Below are 20,033 nucleotides of genomic sequence, written 5' to 3' on the forward strand. Positions count from 1 at the left end.
ATGTCCATCACGTACCCACTCTTTCTTCCCCTCCCCCCTCTGGTCTTCTCACCGCCCATCACGGTTACCCCTCCCCACCCATTGCTCAACTATTAAAAAAAACGTCCCTTAACGAAGATTCAGCTCCCGCCGCCGCACTAACGCCACCTTGGTGGCCGATTTGGGTACCACATCTAACCTACTGCTTTTTTCGGGGCGTACGAACGATTTTTTCGGAGTTTTCCGCGACTGCTCATGGGCTTGTTGAATGGGCGCCTCATCCTCCTACTCTCTCCGCCCGACTCCACCACCTCCCTTCCCCCCCGCCCCCTTGCATTTCCTCCCTCCTTCCCTTCGACTCGTATTCACGGACGTAATCTAGAAAACGTCCCCCCTCCACCACCTTCTCCATTCTGATCGCCCGCGAGGTTTTGCGAATATTCTCCTTCCTCTCCTCCTTCTCTCGCAAGAAAGCCTTTTCTTCCAAAGATGTGGATTCCTAGAGGAAATATTGGGCTTTGGGCATGGTTTGACAAGAATCCCGCAGCAGCCATGATGCCTCCCGGGATACCTTATGGCGGTGGTCCAGGCGGGAGGGAAGGGGATGGGTGAGGAAGGGGTGTGGAGAAGAAGGCTGGCAGGGCGATGCTAACCCTACACACTTCACCGCTTCAAATTTGGGGGTAGGAGACCTAATCTCCATCGTCGCCCTGCAGGGAGTTGACAACGTATCTACCATCACCCGTATTATCCTTCCTCACTAAACACACATCCATCGCGTCTTCCTACATCAATGAACCAATAGTCATCTCGCGTGAATCGGAATATTTTGATTCGTTTTGTGGGAGGATATTTTTCGGTAAATCCAAAAGGCTTGAGGATCGAAAGGTAATGATAATTCGCACACTGGCACTGATCAAGGTTCCTCCAATCAAATTCACGATTGTGTCAGAGCTCTCACTCCAGTGCATCGTCACGGCCTCGGCCACTGATCTCCGCAGCAACTAATTCTTACGACAGATGATTCGATTCACTGCTGAACTTGGCGGCCGCACAACTTATTTTTGTCGTACATTCGCTTTCATCGCACACAGTTTCCCCGTTACACACGCTTTTTTCTCCACGAATCCGCTACACACTCAAAAACACAGGATTCATAAGCGTTGAACTAGATAACTCCTTGGTTTTCCTATTCTGGTTTTTCACACTCTTCGTCTACTTTGAGCCTATACTCCCTTGATGCTAATGATGCTGTCGGAACACACTGAAGGGAGCGAAAGGAACACTGGAGGAAAAATAATAAAATATGGTTCACTGACCTCTGACGAGGAGTTCCTCAAAACTGCTGACCACCAAGGATTTCCTCACGTTTCTCCAGCTGTCCCATATCTTGAAGGGCCTCTTCCCTCGTGCCTCCTGAAAGAGTAATTAAGGCATCGTTAAAAATAGACACTTGTTTCTCTTAGGAGGTATGCACTAGAATTGTGTTTTCCTCAACAACTACTAAAGGGATATAATAATAATGTTATTTAAAGGCATTTTTACGGTCCAAATAAATATAATAAGAAAATATTTTGGCAAAAATGTTCTCAAGCCAGACTTTTGTAGAATTCTATGAACCAGGAAGTAATTAAGTGCATATTTCCCTTCACTTCTGACATAATCGAATATGAGCATACTAAATGGCATACCTTTTCCTATAAGAGGGTTATAAGTCATAGAATAATATACTTGGAATATTTTATTTACATTTTTCTGATCAAGAAAATTTATCAAAAAGAAAATAAGACGGGAAATAATAGGAAAATATTTATAGAACCACTTAGTATTTATTCATCTAGATAAATGGAGTGAGGTTACACATTTTTCAATGCTTTGAAAGCTTACATTTTTCTATTTAATTAATATTTCTTAAATTCACATTGGTATACACCCCCGTGGTTCAATGCGTTACAGTGATTCTTTTGAGCAAAATATTATTTAGAGAAATTATAATATTACCGAAAGCCCATGGTATAATTGACTCATTGATGAGCTCTTTCATAATGGAAAATAATTAAATATTATTAAAAATCCATGTGAATTAAATTATGAGGATAGATATACATGTAAAAAATAATTAAAAAAATAAAACTTAAATATAGAAATGGATTATATATATTTATGATATTTTTTCTTTCTGTTTAGGTGAATACATATGTGTGTATATATATATACAATATATATACATATGTATATATATATATATATATATATATATATATATATATATATATATATATATATATACATACATATGTATATTCATGAAGGTCCAGAGTATGTTCCGGTATAGTCATGCACACAATATATCCCAGGTTGTTTGGCCCGGTGGTTAGATCAAGAAAAGTAAGAGAGGAAGTATATGATGAAGGACGACGGAATGGAGGACAAGCATACACTGCGGGAAAGGAAAAATGGAAAACGAGAACCCATGAAAGGATTTCATGCCACGGATAACGAAAGGTAGAAGGGTGAACGACGGAGCCCTGCGATTTGGAGTTAACGGGAATAGAAATTGGTTGTTGTATCCTGGAAGATACGCACTAAACTTGACATATGTGTATATTGAGTAGGCTAACAACAAGGATGTGCATAATTACGAAAAGTAGCAGGTGGTCGATCGCCTGAGCCGATGCTCGAGAACCTTGGATGAATAAGGGAAGCAATTCCCAAGCTCTCGGAATGCCATGCCTAAAGGAATGATGAACAGACGGAAAAAATCTCGTCACCACACATTTTTAGTGTGCTCAATTATAACGCATAATTAATAAAAAAGTGCCCGTGAATCACCACCATTTCTGTTTTGGCCTACGAGATATAAATACTCCTGAAAAATCTTTAGCAAGGCCCTTGGGTGATATCAGCCAACATATCACATTGCAAGTAATCAGTTGTGTTTTAACACAATTTAACTTCTGCGTCGTTGTCTGTAGAATATAACTTAAGCTTCGAATAGTCAAAATACAATTTTTTCCCCAGGGATTTTACTACGAGCACGATTTTGGGACACATTTGAATGAAATGAGGCCAGTAAGTACACTGAGCATGAATATTAAAACCTAAGTCATGTCCCCAGTGTTAACCTGGTGTGAATTATGCATTGCATGACTGAAATTTGTTCTAATGTTCTTAAGTTAACTGGTGCTTACCCTCATCGTAAAAGGAATATTCCGACCCACTCTCCACGCTTAAAGAACACAAATACTAGTCCCTTTCACCGAGCGAGTATATGGCCACGCGTGGGAAAAAGGATTTATATGCGAACGTATATATTCACTTCTAAAAGTCTTTCGCATCCGTTGAGTAGCGAAAACCAAACGGTTTGTCTTCACCAATCACGACGAATGTCGTCCGCAAAAATTTCCCCCTTTGGAGCTGAAGAAAGAGTTGCCAATTCCACCCTCCTACTCCCCCTTCCCACCCTCTTCCCTCCTCCTCCCCCGTTCCCTCACTCACACGCCCACTGTAGCGATCCGTACACACAAGCGCGCGATCCCACGCGCACCTCCACACACACAAACACACGCAGACTTCGCCCGTCGCGCCACCTTGCGAGCGTGGTGTGCACTCACTCGCGGGAGGATAGGTCAAACTAGGAAAATGATTATTTCTCCTCGGCAAGAGAGGCGGGAGTGTCGAGGGCGTGGAAAGTGGGAGCGGTGGGTGTTGTTAAGGGAGGGACCGGGGTGAGTGGTTAACGGAGAGAGGGGAGAATTGCCCGTCACGGGGGCGCATATCGAAGAGGAGGATTAGAAGAAAGTAACATGGAACATTGCGCAAAGAGACGTTATTAGAAACGGACAACGGGAGAAAATAATAATAAAATCCCTACTAATTTATGTACTAATAAACATTTTTGGTTCATCACTTTTCATTTACCAGAATGGAAAAGTATTACCTCTTCCTAATGATTGAAAATAATAATTTCTAGTCCCTTTGGTTATCGTTAATCATTGCTCTTCAACGAATGCGTAAGACAATGAATATTACATGTTTACCAAAGATAAGATAATTCCTAAATATGGATATAAACAAATGAGTGTACACGTCAATATTCATCTGAAAATATCCGAATCTTAAGAAACACACTAAAAATTTTTATTTGAAATCTTATATTCTACAATTTTAAAATAATTGGAGTTTTATCTTTGAATATTTATAAATAGCTATCAAAGCGTTAAAGCAGGATGAAATATGTAAATGAATCTTAGCCAGGACATCTAATGAGAAGTTTGATAAAATGGAGAGGCGTGTAGAAGACGATGTCAGCCAGAAAAAGTTAACAGAATGAATGTATTTTGACCAACATAGTTAACTAAAGCTCTTGATGGCTGGTAGTGGAGGTGGAGATCCATCAGAGAAGTAATGTAATTATAGAAAATATAAATAGTACTAATAATAATTCCAATGGCAACGGAGGAGCAATAAGGACGGTATTCATCGATGAAATGTGTATTGAGTCGAGTGAATGAATGACTTAGGGTAGGAATTGGACTGCGAAAAACCAATGTTGGAATTAGTAACGAGAACCATTTTGTTATATGCCACCATTCTGAAAAGTGTCAACGTAAATAATCGAATTTCAGCTCTGATTAACACGAAGTCATTAATAATTTAGCACATATACATGTAAACGTACTTGTGTCCATATTCTATTCCTCTAACTTACATTTTGTTGGAATACAAACTATCCTACTTTGACGAAATTTATTTCGTATAAAATTTAACAATGATATTATTTTTTCTAGTATAAGGAAGAAAAATGTTTTCGTCATGGATTCTCGAAATTGAAGGTTCGTCTACCTTTGCGGATGTGACCATCTCTCTCACACTCCAACGCTATGAATATCAGTTTCGGTCTTCGAGAAAAGCGATCCGGGTTCTCTAATCTTCTCTTCTTTCCAAGAAAGTCCGAAATGTGGCAAACGTCAACCCAAACGTGCTCTTCGGAGGCGTTCTGTGCTCTGAGACCTCCCCTGGAAATTGAGTGAGTGAGCGAGGGAAGTTTCGAGTCGAATTAATTCACGGAGGAAAAGCCGATATATCCTCACGCGAATGGAAAACACCACAGTTTTACACCGCCTCCCTCAACATGGGCAACTTGCTTCACACGGCACCAACTTTCCTTTCAAATTTTGACCTGCGAACTTCAGTTGAAAGGCCCCCTCATACGCGCCCCGCACGGAGGATCGAACCGGGGTGGATGCCATTCGAAGCGCACTCTGTGCAAAACATCCGCACCAGGTCCCCACCGTTTCCCTTCCTACGTCCTCTTCTCATACCTTTCCCCCCGCTCCTCCCTCGTCACTTTCTCCCACGGAGAAAGTGTAAATGGCCTCGGAGATCATCGGCCCTGTTCATTTACATATGTCCCGGAAGTGGGTGGGAGAGTTCATCGACGCTCCTGGGTTTAACGACGACGTAAGGAGCATTTCATTTTTTAAAGAGCAGTTTTCCCTGAGAACGGTGGCTCATTCTCTATCTTTCTTCACCCCAACCCATCCCTCCCCGACACTCTCCCTGAGTCGCCTCTGAATGCACGATAACTCGCGGGTCGCTAGGGCTCTCGAACCGGACTCACTCCTCCGACGAACAATTTCACGTGGTGATCCAAAAGAACTGGGCCATCATTGAATCAAGTGGTGCAGGAACTCATTCGAAGAGGAAGTGAAAAGGACTCTCTTCCCCGATGAGGGTGGACGACGCCCCCCTGCCCCCGGGGGGACGGATAGTCTCTCTGGTCCCTTGAGCGAGTATGACGGGACTCGCGCCGTGAAGCCAGGACACGATGGACGGCAGGAATCCGCACCCCCGCGAATGAGGTGGCGACTCACGGGCCGGCGCGAATGAGGGACTATCCGTCCTCCCGGTCCCTCGAGCGAGTAAGACGGGACTCGCGCCGTGAATCAACGATACGGTGGACGGCAGGAATCCGTACCCCCGCGACTGAGGTGGCGACTCACGGGGCGAAGCCGCTCGGGCATTAGCTTCGTGGCGCCGCGGCTATCATGTCCACCCACGCCGCACGTTCCGATCCTACTCGCCCCGCTTCCCCCCCACCCATGTGTCGACTCGTAATTTCTATCAGCCCCCCTCTCTCTCCCACCCTCCTCTTCTCCCAAGGGAACTTCTAGAGGGTTTGGAGGGAGCGTATACTCACGCCCTCCCTCCCCCGCCCTTCCCCTCCCTCCCTCCCCATCAATCCCCGCGCAATACACATCGCATCGCGCGGGATTCCTCCGCAGTAGATGCAGCACACGACGGAGGGGGATCAGTCATTGCCCCCCCCCTTGCCTCCCGATTTTCCACCCTCCTTCCCCCGACCCAGTCCACTCCACCATCCCTTAAGGAGATAACTCGATCGGATCCCGTGGATATTCTTTGCATACACGCCCGGTAGGCATGCGCGAACATTGAACTGAAATTTTCTCGCTATACCATGTCTCGACGAAATCTGAGCTAGGAACAAGCAAAGGAACCTCCGTTTAAACCTTTATACTGAGTACAAAACAATGGAAGTGGAAAACTAGGAGAGTTGGACACCCATAGAAGAGTAACGACTTGTTCCGTCTATTGCTGGAAGTGACGGCTGATAAGTGGGTGAATTGTGCGAAAGATTTGCAGAAGAATGAGAATTTTTAGGGATTTACATACAGTAGTGAAGAACTATGTGAGTTGAGTACATTATGACGATAGATGACTTTATGGATATAATGAAGGGAGAAATAACTGAGGTAGACAACCAGATGAAGGCTGAATAGGAAATGCTAACTATGCGGATCAAAGAGCGTTATAAGGGCGGTCATTTAAAATGCATGTGATACGGAAATATGAAAAGATATTCTATTACATATCTCTGGATTGATGTCTTGTAGCAAAAGGAGGTGAGACTCAGTGACCAAAAGCACTCATTTTTCCCTCTTTCTCTAACATATTTAGAACATTATCCATTATAATTTAAAAGCGAGATATAACTTAGGAGCACATCCTTTCGCCAAATGTACTTTCTCGCACAGATGGCATCGTGAATAGGTCAATTATGGATTGCATATCACCAGCCTCCCGCAATTAGGATTCGCATTCGATAATATCCCTGGGGTCGCTGGATGTTTCTGCCTCTTACCGACCGTTCTCTGGTTTTGGGGTCGAGAGGAAAACACTTCAAGTACGACGTACTATATTGCTCAATGGATGCGGCATCAATGTAAGAGACCCATTTAAGGTCTCACTAACGTCGACGGTAGGTTTTTTTACACCTTTCTTCATTCCGCTATATTCCCCATTCCCCATTCGGTTGATGAGAACGGTATAGATTGCCTCGGTAACAGCGCTGCTGTCCCATAAATAATGCTTCAGGTAATATTTAAAAAGAAATAGAAATGTATTAAAGCCAACGAAGGTTCAACATTGCTCTAGATATTAATTTTCTTTGGCTCTTCTTCTCCCTCCTTCTCATTTATATGTAGATTACATACGTTTGTTATAATCGGCATTCTATATTAAGATGAAACTTAAACAACACTTTGGTGGTGGAAACGTAGTCCTTATCTGTTGAAGAGGACTATTCGTTTTGAGTGAAAGAAAATTGCAATCTATAAACTATTGAGACCCACGCTCGCACGCAATCGCTTCATCTAGCCTATTTCCTAGCAGGCAATGGCGTTACATTATACTTCTTCATCAAAGATCTGGATATCTTCCAGTTAGACTGAGCACGAAAAAATAAGTAAAAAATAATTCGTCACAGAAATATAGGATCATCAGTAGGTTTATGCATTGAAACTAAAATGAGATAAGGAATGAAAGAAATAAGTTTTGATTCTCTAAATTATGAATAAAGCTATCAATCCCACGCCTAGGTCTCATTAGTGTTCTGTAATGTCGCAGAATTAGGCGTGAATTTAAAATGTGCGCGGGTAAATTAACGTGTAGGTGGATCGTTTGGCTGAAAAAATCTCAAGGTCTGAACCTGAAGGAGGGGAGGGATGGTCGTACAGGTGGTGAGGGAGGGTCAAGTGAGGGAGGGAGGACGCTTGGAAGGAGAGAGGTCCCGCGTACGCGTGGTGATAGAGGGTTGCGTAGGAGGAGGGATATCGAGGGGCCGGCGGTGTCCCTTGACGTATGCGTGGGAATTTCAGGGAACGGGCACGAGCCGGGGGCGGAGGTGGTGGGGGGTAGGGGGTTTGGGGTCCCCCACTTGCACGCAGCGAAGGGACCGGGGATAAAGGGAGGGGCGACTCCGGTCGCCTTCCCACACACGCCCTTCGCTGCCACTCCCACCTTGCCCCACTCAATTCCAATCCACTCATCCCTTTCCTCCCGCCCACGCGACCCCGAGCACCCGCGCCCACCCACTCGCTCTCGTGCGGTCACGCTTACACCACGCGTCACTCCTCCCCCCTTGCGGAACCCGTCCGCTTTTTCCCACCTACGCGAGCCCCCCTCCTACGCGACCCCCGCAACCATCGTCCTCCTCGTGCCGCGGCGGGAAATGTTTTGGTGCGAATGTTTGCCACCCTTGCCGCACCCCAGGTTAGTTCGGTGGGTATATCCTTGTTCGGGGTGGCTCACCACGGCTGCACCGATGGTAATCGGATCAAATCCCGCCAAAAGAACGGACGCCGTCGCGTTTGCGAATCGCTTCGACTTCACGTCAGTCGAGTTCACGACGCGACGTGACTCCAGACCGTCGTGAAAATCCCCCCAATGCCGCATCGCCCCTTGCTCCCGCCTCCTCCGCGTACCCCTGACGACACGCCTCGGTCCCCCCTCACACTCTCGTGGATTTACGTCCCCGCGAAAAGGACACGTGATCGATTGTGTTCATTCCCTCCAACTTCAACCCTTAGACGAATATCGATGTGGCCTCACGTGCGTGTTTGCCGACGGAGCCGTAAAGAGAGAGATCCGAGAGTGTGCTCCAGGCAGAGGAGCAATATCAAGGTTGTCGCGGGCACTGGGGCACTAAGGTGACGGCAGCCTTCCCAAATCGTGCACGCGGTGTGACGCCTCGTGCCCTCCTGGTGGACACGAGAATAATCGACGAGTTTTCAATCGGGGTATGAATTAATGCAGTGCCCACCCGTTTGATCGAAGGACTCACCCTCCAAAAACGGTGGCCGCTTCCACTACTCTTCGCACCCCCGCCCTCTCGTAGACTCGGCCCAAGGTCCCTCCCTTCCCCACGGGGAGAGCCCCTCCCTGATTCCACCCCCCATGCCCCGTCTCGTGCCCGCTTCCATCCCACCCGAAGCCAACCTTCTCGATTTCACTCGTCGCCCGAGGACGGGGAGCACGGGGAGGTCCATCCGCGCCATCCGCGTTATACCCTTCACCCACTTCCCTATTGGACTCACCTTCTGACCTACTACCCCGATGGCATCCCCCGCCGACCCTCAACGCCCTCCCCTCCCAATCTCCCCCTCCCTCCCCGCATAAGCCCACTCCCCCTCCCGCTCTCCCCTCCGACATTTCACTCTTTTGATCCCCGCACCCCTCTTCCGCCGCGCTCTCACCCACCCACCCACTCTCGCTCCCGAAAACCTCTGCAGGTAGTGGAGAGGGAGGGGTCGGGGCGAAGGGAGGGAGCACAGCATGCCATACAGGATCAGCCCATGAGAGAGAGGGAGCTCGGAGGACCAGGGGGAGAAGTTGGGGCGCGAGGGGGAAGAAGATATAGGAGTGGAGGGAAGTTCATGTCGTGTTGGAGGAGGAGTTTGGCCTAATACGTTCCGGAAAGTGAGTGAGGAGGACTTTGGGATGTGGGGGACGAGTTTTCCGCGGGATGAATGTCTTTCTTTCGTCAGAGTGGGTCGATGGGCGGAGGGGTCATCAAAGGGAAGGGTCGTGTGTAAACAATCCAGAGGTCGAGTGACTTCGGTTCGTGTCCCCCGCAGCATCATCCGACCCGATCATCTCGGTCGATCCCCGAGGACGTTTCCCGCCGGCGTGACATGTCTCCGCTCGAGTGCGAGCGAAGGCGCGTCGACTCGGAATGGGGTCGCTGGGGTGCCAGGGCTGAGGGAGGGAGGGAGGGGTGAAGCGTGTTGGCAGGGGTCAGGGGGGCACGGATCGGTGAAAGCGGTGGACAGGAGGGATGATGGAATCGGGTCGAGATGAACTTGGTGGGGGGAGGGGAGCAGGAGGAAGGAAAAGGGTTGACGTCGATTTTTTCGGTATTTCCCATTTCCTGGTTTTCCTCTTGAATTATTCGAGGGTTGGAGAGGTGGGTAGGGAGGGGTTGGAGGGAGAGAGGAGTTTCTACGTGCTAGTCCCTGCAGCCCACGGGGGGGAGAGGTTATAAGGAGGGGGAGAGGACACATCTCCTCGCAAAGAAAAGCGAGAGTGAACTTGCTCGTGCGCCACGCTTTTGACCGTGCATCATTTCGCCTTCGGAACGCACCCTCTGCGCGCCTTTCCCTGCTGATTTTATCGCTCGGAGCCGCGAAAATATCATTATTTCTCGTCCCGGCTTTGCTCCGAGTACCAAGTTACTGTTCAGAAACTTTCTGGTTCGCGATTTTCCGACTCCCGTCAATCAATTCGAAGAAACTTGGTGCGTCGCGAAATAATGACATGATACCTCACGGCGTTAAAAAGCGGTCTCTTTCCCGAAACCGAACCCTCGTCGGGCCATCCCAGCCGGAGGCCTCCCGACCCGCACTCCGGAGTCGGGTGAAAACGGTCGCTCACGGGGTCGGCCGGACACGTCGATGCAACACGATGGGGCGGTCGACGTGCTGATGCCGCAGGGCGTACGCTGGTGTTTGATCTTCGCCGGAGTGAACAGCGGAACACCCTCACGAGAATGCATGATGTCCACGGAGGGAGAAGAGAAAGCGCGCGGAAGTGACGAGGGGACCCCGGAGGGGCGAGGAGGGGACCAAGATGGAAGCGGTGCCGAGGCGGGTGGGGCGAGTGGGGCGGGCGGTGAAGAAGTTAAGGTCAGGCCGCTCCTCACGCGAAGAGTAACGCGGGCAGATGGGCCACGAGTGGGCGCACAGAGGGGCGGCGGGAGACGTTGAGGGAGAGTGGGGGGAGGGGATGGGGTGGAGGAGTGGGCCGCGATGGAAATGCTCATCCCCTTCGAGGGCAGCGAGAGGACGGCGGGAGAGAAAGAAGGAGGGAGGAGGAAGCGAGCGGGGAGAGACGCCGGGGAAATTAGCGTGCGGTAAGGGGGAAGGAGGAACACCGGGGTGCGGGAAGTGTTGAAGGGAAAGGGGGGGGAGTTGCAGAGATAGGTTTTAGACAGCGAATTGGATGGAATAGGGTGCGGGAAAAGGTTGAGAGTTTAAGAGGGGAAGAGGTGGCGGAGGAAGGGTCCGGAGGCGAAGGCGTGCGGAGGTGCAGGAGGGATAAGAGGAGGAAGAGTCTAATCGAAGAGGGGGGAAGGAAGAATGGAGGAGGGAAAAAGGTGTGCGCGCGATGAGAGTGTTTAGCGTGTAAATGAGTCGGAATGACCCATAAAAGGAATCCAGCCCGGCCGAAGAAGGAAACGAAGCAGAACCCCTCCCAACAACTAAGGGGATAAGAGATCATTTATATTCAGGTGTGGATGCACTCGCATTGCCCTTTTCCAACAGATTCTTTTTTTATTATCCCGCGAGAATATGCAAGAATGTGATAAAAAATTAGAACAATGGGTATAATGAAGATAACTTGAACAAATTTCGGTTCATCCAAGGGATGGAGGAAGGAGAATCAGAAGCGAGGCAGAGGAAGGAGGATAGGGTGTGGTGGGGCATTGTGGTCGAGGGACCGACCCCACGACTCCCTTTCTCGCTTTGGGAGAAGAGGAGGGGTGTGACATGGATGAAGGGGGTGCTGGCATGGAGGAAATGGAGAGGGGAGAAGGAATTGAAGAAGAAGGAAAAGAAGTAGTGTACTAACACAAACATACACTCAGGTGCTCGTGCACATACACGCACCACTAACATATATTAATACATGTGAGTGTTTGTGTACATGTATATATATATATATATATATATATATATATATACTATATATATATATATACAATACTCGTATACATGCATACATACATGGATACGTGCATGTATATTTATGTATTCGCCCGTGTGTGGTTCCTCTCGATTCGAGCACTTTCTCACACAGCTGACGAAACAATCGAATCGACACGAGAGGCTGGGCTGTGTGGGTGTTGATGGCGCAAAAAGGTGTAGTAGGAAGGGGGTGGGTGGAGGGAAGCAGAGGGTATTCGAGAGGTTGCTCTTCGGTGGGGTTTGAGGAGTGGGAGGGAAGGAGGGGAGAGTGGACGGGGGCGGGGGTGGGGTCAATCTGGGGGAAGGGAGGGGAGTGTGTGTGCGGGAGAGTGTTAGGTGGGGCGGGCGGGGAGAAAGATGAGTGGGTTGGAGGAGAGTGGGCCAGTGGAAGGCGGGGCAGCGGGCGGGGGCGAAAGGCGGACCCGGAGGGGGAGGGGAGCGTGTGGTGTACGGGGAGGAAAGGTTTCTCGGAGCGAAGAGATGTCCCGCCAAGGGCGCGTAAACCCACACGCCCTCACACCACCTTCGACCCCGCAGGGTCACGCGAGGACGGAGCCCACCCACCGCGGCACGGCCGAAACCGCGAAGGATTTCGGCCGTGCCAACGGGGAGAGGGGTGGACTCTAGCGGAAATGGGGTAGGTGCGTGTGTGTGTGTGTGGAAGGGAAAGCGCTCACTATCCCCTCCGTGGTTCCTTCTATGCGGAACTGCCATCGCCTTGACACACCATCGCCCCAAAGGCAGAGCCAGCTTCCGTCCCGCGTATCCCCCTTACCACCCCTCCTCCCCCCACCCCTCGCATCGCCCCGACGCTACCCCCCTCCCCACTCTCCGCGCTCCTCTTCCCCGCATCGGGGGCGCGTGAATGGAGCGAGCCACCCCGATTCGGGGGGTTGCCGGGGGTGGGCGCCGATCGTGGAGATCGAGAGGCAGGCGGTGCAAACGGCTGTTGTTTTCGTCGTCGTCCCAGTCGTTCGCTTTTGGATCGAAACGTCCTTTCCCTCGCACACGCCCCTCGAGGAAGCCCTTCCTCCCAGCCCCCCCCCCCCCCCAATGCACAGGGAAGTGAGGAGGAATGAATCGGCCGGCCGACGGCCTTGCGTGCTCCCGTGCACGCCCTTGCCTCGTCTGGGCCGCGGTCGCCCCGAAAACCACCCGGTCGGGTCAGCGTTTAAAGCGAGCGCACACCCTACCCGCCCATCCTCTCGCCCCCGCCTCGTGCTCCACCTCTCCCCTCGCCTCCCCCGGAAAAGTAGTTATGGCCCCTCCGCGGGAAACATAATGCGAGGGAGTGCAAGGAGGGTGAGGTGTGGGGGATGGGGGGAGAGGTCCCACTCACTCCCCCGGGGGAGGCTGTCGTGCGGAGGGGGAATGGGAGGAGGGGGGGGTTGGTCGAGGTGGAGAATTTTCGGGAGGGGAACTAGAACAACCGGGCAAGTCGACTTGGCGGCGGCAAGGCAGCGTCGTCGGGGGGCCAACGCCACCGCGCTCGAGGAGGTGGGGAGAGGAAGGGGGCCCGAGGGAAGGGAGGAGGAGGAGGAATCGGGGGAAGAGGAGGTGCTGAGGGACGGGGGACCAAAATGTATTTGTGCGTCGACCTCATTTTCGTCCACGAGATCCTCCGTCCTTCGACTCGGGTCAATCGTTCTCGGGATCTGGAGGAAACGACCGAACGAACGAAAAACGTCCGGGAGCCGTGGTCTCACGTCTCCCGGTCTAACGCACACATACGCACGCACTCACGCACACATATTTGTCCACTTAACCTTTATTTTCTATTGCCTTGAGTCCTCGTCCATAAAAATTCTCTCACATGCAAACACACGCAAACCCACTCTCTCTCTCTCTCACACACACACACACAAACACACACTCACACGAACAGAAACGCGCGCAATCACACGAAAACAGCCCAGTCGGGGTAAAAAAAGAAGAAATTTGAAGACCGCATAACGTTCCCTTGGTTCACCTCACCGCGAGGTGGATGAGTCGAGGATGAAAATAAAAATTAGAAATTATTTAACGATGAAAAGTTGAAATAAAAAAGATTGTAATCCTTCGACTGCACATAGCTTGCGAGGAGAATTTCCCTTTTGCTCCGGCAATCCATGGGGAGGAGAAAAAGAAGTGGTGACGAGGGAGAAGGGGGGATGAGGGGCTACGGCGAGTGCCCCGAATAATCTGGTCCAGGTTTACAATGCGACTGTGAGATATTGCGGGGATCTGGTCGTGGATCACTCCGTGCTCGGGGAGTGGCCGAGCGGTCTCTGGGTGGTATGAATTGGGTGGGCGAAGCGTGTTCTGTGTGGTTTTCACCACAGGGGTGCACGGATGCCGAAGTGGAAAACGGTTTGGACACAGGAAAGGGGGATGGGCGGTGGGTGTAATTCGGGAAAAAGGAATCATATTTTAAAAACATTCTGTGGGTGACGCGAGGTCAGTAGGTGGGTGTTTGATTCGGATTCGCTCGACCCAGGATACTCAATCACTCAAGCATTCAATCATTATTGCGAGGGAGAGTGGGTGGGGTGGGGGCGAATGGAGAGGGAAAGGGGGATGGAAGAGGAGTGGTCGAGGGTTGAGGCATGTGTCCTGACGAAAGACGAAAACAGGGACGGCAGTTCTCCCACCGGCGAGTGGAGGTCGAATTCGATAGGGAGGGCCTCGCCGTGGGGGGTGTGGTGTTTGTGAAAGACGTTTCCCTCAGACAGGAGTGATTAAAAAATGAGAACAAATCGCAGTGATGAAAGAATTCGGAGATGATCCGAACAGTTGAAATGTATGCCCACGCATAAACACATGCTACGACTGCGTGGGACAGCAGTAACCTTGTCGCGCCCCGTCCCATTTAGGGGACGCTAATCGGAGCAGTGGAGGGGAGGAAGCACACGATAACACAAGTTCACACACGCACCAGATTCATCGGGGCTGCATCGAGAGAGAACCAGCACTTTCGGAAGACGCACGTCCTCTCTCTCTATTCCCTCCCCCTCCCTCTCTCCTCCTCCTCCCCCTAATGGTTTCCTTCGGTGAGAAAATGGTCCCCGTCCTTCCCTATGTCTCCCCCCCCCCGCTCCGAGTGCACTCTCCTGTGGCCGGGCGGGCCGATCTCCTCCTCACTGGTCAACACGGGAGGGATTGACGTGCCCGCCTTCTCTCGAGGGCACGCACGAATGCGTGCGTGAAGGGGATGAAGAAGTGGAGGGAGGAGCACGTGTGCATGCATCCGTGTCGCGCCCCTTGTGCCTCGAGTGTGTGCACTGTGGTCCACTTCCAACGAGCAATACTAAACGGTTCGTGCACGCGTGTCTGAAGGGATCGGGAGTTCCCCCCTCGCCGAGGGTTGAAGGGGTGTGGGGGGGCGGGTGATGATGTGTCCGCATTCCGTGTGCGCGCGCGAGTGTGTATGCGTGTGGATGACCGTCCGCCCTCGCGTGGATCGTATATGAGTGTGCCTCCGACCCCGCTTCGCCCTCGCGCTAATCACGTGATCCTGATGAAGCGAGCGGCGCAAGCAGCGGGGTCGGAGGGCGTCGAAGAAGGAGCGGGCAAGGGACGTGGGTGACGGTCGCGGTGGGCGAGAGCGGGCGTGCAAACTCTCCCCCCCCGAGGCTTCTCTCCTCCTCCGAGGGGCACACGCGCTGCTGGCGGCGGGTCGCCCGTCGGATGGCAGGTCGCCGCTCGTTCGATGGCGGTGGCTTCCGCGGCGACTCGGTGGAATTTCCACCGGGTGGTCGGACAACTTTTTAGATGCCTCTCTATCTCCCTTATTCTCTCGCACAAACCGTTCACCGGGGTGAGGGGGACCCGAAGAAAGGGGATCCGGTAGGAGGTGGGGGGGGCGGGGAGCCTACTCTGGAAGAGGAGAGTTAAAAAAAACCATGGGGGCTAAAAAAGAGGAAGGTCCAGAGAAGAAAGTGATGGAGAAATAGAGAGAAATAAAGAGAGCGGTGATGAAGGGGGGAAGGACTTTGTATGTGTACGTGTGTGTTTGTGAGTGTGTGTACATGTGTAAATGTGTGTGTGTTTGTGGAGAAGAGAGAGAGAGTCCAAAGGTGGGGGGTCCTCTCTGAGTCCCCTTTTTAGCACTCAAGCACACACGCCAAGGTTTTTGTGTAGATCACCGTACCTCTCTTGCCATCACGGCATGATGTCCCTTGGCCCTTGGGGAGGGGAGGGGAGGCTGGTTCCGTCCTGCCGTCCGTCCCACACTCTCCCTCCTAACCAGCGGCCAGCAGAGGACTCCAACCTATATCTCCACTCTCCTTCGCACCCGGTCTATCCACCACTCTGGAGCTGGCGGGCGGACGGGCCGTTCCGAGCCGTCCTGCGCGCTGGAACAATCCCCCCCCTCTCTCTCTCTCTCCTCCCCCTTCACTCTCTCTCTCTCTCTCTCTCTCTCGCTGCCGCAACGGACTACTCCTCATCCCTTTCCTCCTCCGACTCTTCTCTCATCTCCTCTCCGCCCGTGGACCATGTCGTAACGCATGGATCAGGCGGGCGGGGAGAGGAAGGCATTTCTCCTCTCTGTCTCCTTTCTCTTCCTCCGCCCTTCCCTCTTTCCCTCCCTCCTTCCGTTCTCCTCTCTCTCTTTTTCCCTTTCTCCACTGTCTTTCTCCCTCTCTCTTCCTATTCCGGCATGCAGCAAATGCACGCCCACAGTGACTGGCTGCGAAAACGGGGAGGAACTATTCGCGCTTATTCAGTTTACGTTCTCTCTCCCTCTCTCATTCCCTCCCGTCGCCCTCTCTCGGGTTTGGTTGGGAAGGTGTGGTGGGGGGATGAAGGGGAAGGGGATCGTGCCGTCCCCCACCCCCCTCGCAGCATCCCCCTCCCTCCCGCGTCCCTCCCTCCGCCCGCGGTATGTCGATATGATTCCGCCGAGGGCGCGAGGATGTGCGCCGTGATGCGGCGTCCATTTTGCGTCCGGGGGGGGATGAATGCGTTTGGGCGGGAGAATTCGGATGTCAGTCTCGCTCTTGCCAGAGGACCTTGGGAGACGGAAGGGAGAACAGGGCGCCGTCGCGACGCTGGTTTCTGCACCCGTCATCCGAGGGAGTTGGCAAATGTCGAATTGCGGCGGGATGGCGACGCTCATCCCGCGATGAGCTAACACGGCAGACGCATCGAGAGAAGTCATTACTGGGAAGCTCGAATATATGACTGCAGGATGGGAAATTATGATGCCATCATGACACATGCCACCCTCCGCAGAATGGGTAAAATTTTGAGTCAACTTCGATTTCAAAATTAAAATTTTTTCACTTCACAGGATAAAAAAATGGAAAATTTGCAGATTTAATTAGTGCTGTGTGTTTTACTGGGATGAGATTGGAAACAACCAGTTCCATGAGCATGCTGGTGCATTGGAGTTTATTTAATTAATCACCAAATGGAAACGGAGATTTATGTGACTAAAATTCTTTGTCTGGAATCACAAATATTTCTCTCTAAAAATTCAGTTTATGGGTTACATTATTTACAAGCACTATGACTTATAGTGGTATTTTCTGTGATTCATTCATTTTCTTATGGGTCAAAGTCTCTGGCATTTCTTAGTCATTGGAAAAAGTTTTTATAAGACACTATGATAGAAGGAATGAGGGGATGTCACAAACAAACTTCTAAAAAGAAGAAAAAGTAGCATGGAGAAAGGAAAATCTTAAGTGAAGGACTTTTCATGAAAAAAGGACCTTTATCAGAAAACCTAAAACAAACTACCTTCGGAATGAATACTCTGTATTTTATCATCAATAGATTTTGATTACTGGGGTTTGAAGAATCTTAATGCCACCATTAGCAATGTTCCCAATGCTTGTAACTCAGTTACTGGGTCATGAAATAATTTTCATTGGATGCACCCGTATTAAACAAGGGTAATTGTTTGGTCATGTTGAGAGAATGACTGATAGTCAAGTTTTACACGAATATCTGTGTGAGAGAAATAAAATGGTTATAATGAAAGTGGAAGCTTGAGTAAGTTGAGGTAATGAAAAAATTTAGTTAAATCCCGACAGTGATTTATTACTATGACCCAAGTTTTGCCATGTCAAAATGTCTTCAGGTACAGAATCATATATCACTTAGTATACTCTGCTATATAGATGAGCTGTATCATGGAGAAATGGAGGGAGGGAGTGGAAGGCGGGAGGAAGGTTACTGTTGGCCAGAAATGGGCCAAAGGAGTTGGAAAGTGCCAAAGGCAATGGGAATTGTGATTGGGGGAGAGAAAGAAATTTGCACAAACTCATTATTTATTGTGGAGTCCTCCTCGTACTTGCACATCACAGAAGGAAGTATGAAGGTACCTGTTATAGGAGCATCCTAGATCTTGTGGTGCCATCACTATTTTGGCACTACAAATTTGTGGAGATGAGAATAATGGAGTGTGGGTAGGGAGACTTTTTCATTCATCAGGAGGGCATTATTAGAAGAGTCCTGCACTAACCCTTATATTTCTAGGGTGTCCATTGCTCTCTTCTTCTTCAAAATGGAGTCTTTTTTATACAAAACCGCTCTGATGGTTTTTCTTCATGAGGTGGTTAGTAAACATTTTGCACTCTTTACTCATGACATTTTTTGTGTTTCTTCACTTCTATGCTCACACTTTTCCCAGTCTAGCCAATGTATTTGTTTGGCCAGGCATATGAATATAGGGAATACACACCACTTTCCCTCACCGTTAGGATTTTGGATTTAGTATTGAATAAGATTTTTTTGATACATATTGATCATTTTTCAGCAAAATACAGGGTGCGGTAATATTAATTCCTTTTTTCAAATGCAAAATGGTTTCAAAAAAGGAAGTCATGTCGCCACACCTTGTATTAACCTTCCAAAAAATACATAATTCTATTTTGGAGTTGACTAAAATTCACTCTGATTTATTTCATCTGTGAAAATCTAAAATTCCTCCCCAGAGGAGAAGTCCTCTCTAACTTGAGAGACTTTGTTGTACAAAAATGAAAATATCTATTTCAAAAGATTTAATTACATACCTATTGTAATTTAATCACTCTGTTTTAATACAATATTTGATTAATATGTTCAAATATTTTATTGATCACTTTTACTTGATTAATATGATCTAATATTTTATTGGCGACTGATGGTTAACTAAAACCTCAGAAATCAACCCATAGTTAGTTTGATAGTTGATGGTGGAGTTCACCTAATTATGAGCCTACGTGGTGTGTTTAATTCAGATGCCAGGGTAAAGGGGCCAGTTCCTTCACCTGTGCCACCTGTGATTTTTTAGAAATGACTTATAGTATACCCAGAAAATCAAACACTCAAACACTTTGGGGGAAGCTGTGAGGAGAGACCCAGAATCGAACCCAGGCTCTCCATTAAGTAGCCCACTGGACTCCCACACACCTCCTTACTGATTGTTATACTTGTAAATGCATAATTGCTCTTCGCATCAATCTGTTTTGATCTACTCAAAGTCAAAATGCCTGATTTGAAGTAATTTCAGATAACGTATGCTGGTTTACAAATATCTTCTTTTCTTCTCTATCTTGGCAATACTTCTTTCACCTCTGTCATTTTTATGCATTGTGTCATACGTTCTCTTCTGTTCATGAGGCCAATAGTATCCTTTGCTCTGGTAGTCTCTTTGGTTACATTCACTCATGGCTTTCTCAATCTATTTCCTACTGTCAAGCCATTCACTCTACTTCGATGTATTGGTTAGGTGATTCATCTTTCATCCATTTTATCAACCAAAGTGTGCCACGTCAGTGCATTGTACTTCTTTCATACTTACCAGTAACCAGTTCATCCATTTTACATTGACACACTCATTCCCCATTCTATCTCTCCCACCTTTATTACAAACACTCCTCAGGCGTCACATTCCACCATCCGGCATCCAGCCTAATTCATGGTTATCCTAGCATCCCTAAGTTTCATTTCCATTGACGTGACAAAGGATGCACTTTTATCAACTTCCATTTTTCCTGCCTTAGGCAAGCATTCATCTTTTTACATACCCCACATACTCCC

The 20,033-nt window shown here is 49.3% G+C and overlaps 1 protein-coding gene across 1 annotated transcript in view; it reads right to left on the reverse strand.

The window, feature by feature from the left end:
* The window catches only part of Drep2 (DNA fragmentation factor-related protein 2), a 195,826-nt gene extending 179,272 nt beyond the window's left edge, over positions 1-16,554 (reverse strand). The window contains exons 1-2 of the mRNA XM_071590318.1: positions 16,156-16,554; positions 1,299-1,395 (exon numbers count right to left, since the gene is read on the reverse strand). Coding sequence (XP_071446419.1) covers positions 1,299-1,395; positions 16,156-16,167 — 109 coding nt within the window. The 5' untranslated portion in view covers positions 16,168-16,554. The remainder of the gene's footprint in view (positions 1-1,298; positions 1,396-16,155) is intronic.
* Between the last annotated feature and the right edge of the window lie 3,479 nt (positions 16,555-20,033).

Source organism: Hetaerina americana, unplaced genomic scaffold (assembly GCF_022747635.1).
Source record: "Hetaerina americana unplaced genomic scaffold, ioHetAmer1.1.p SCAF_4, whole genome shotgun sequence".
Classification (NCBI taxonomy): domain Eukaryota; kingdom Metazoa; phylum Arthropoda; class Insecta; order Odonata; family Calopterygidae; genus Hetaerina; species Hetaerina americana.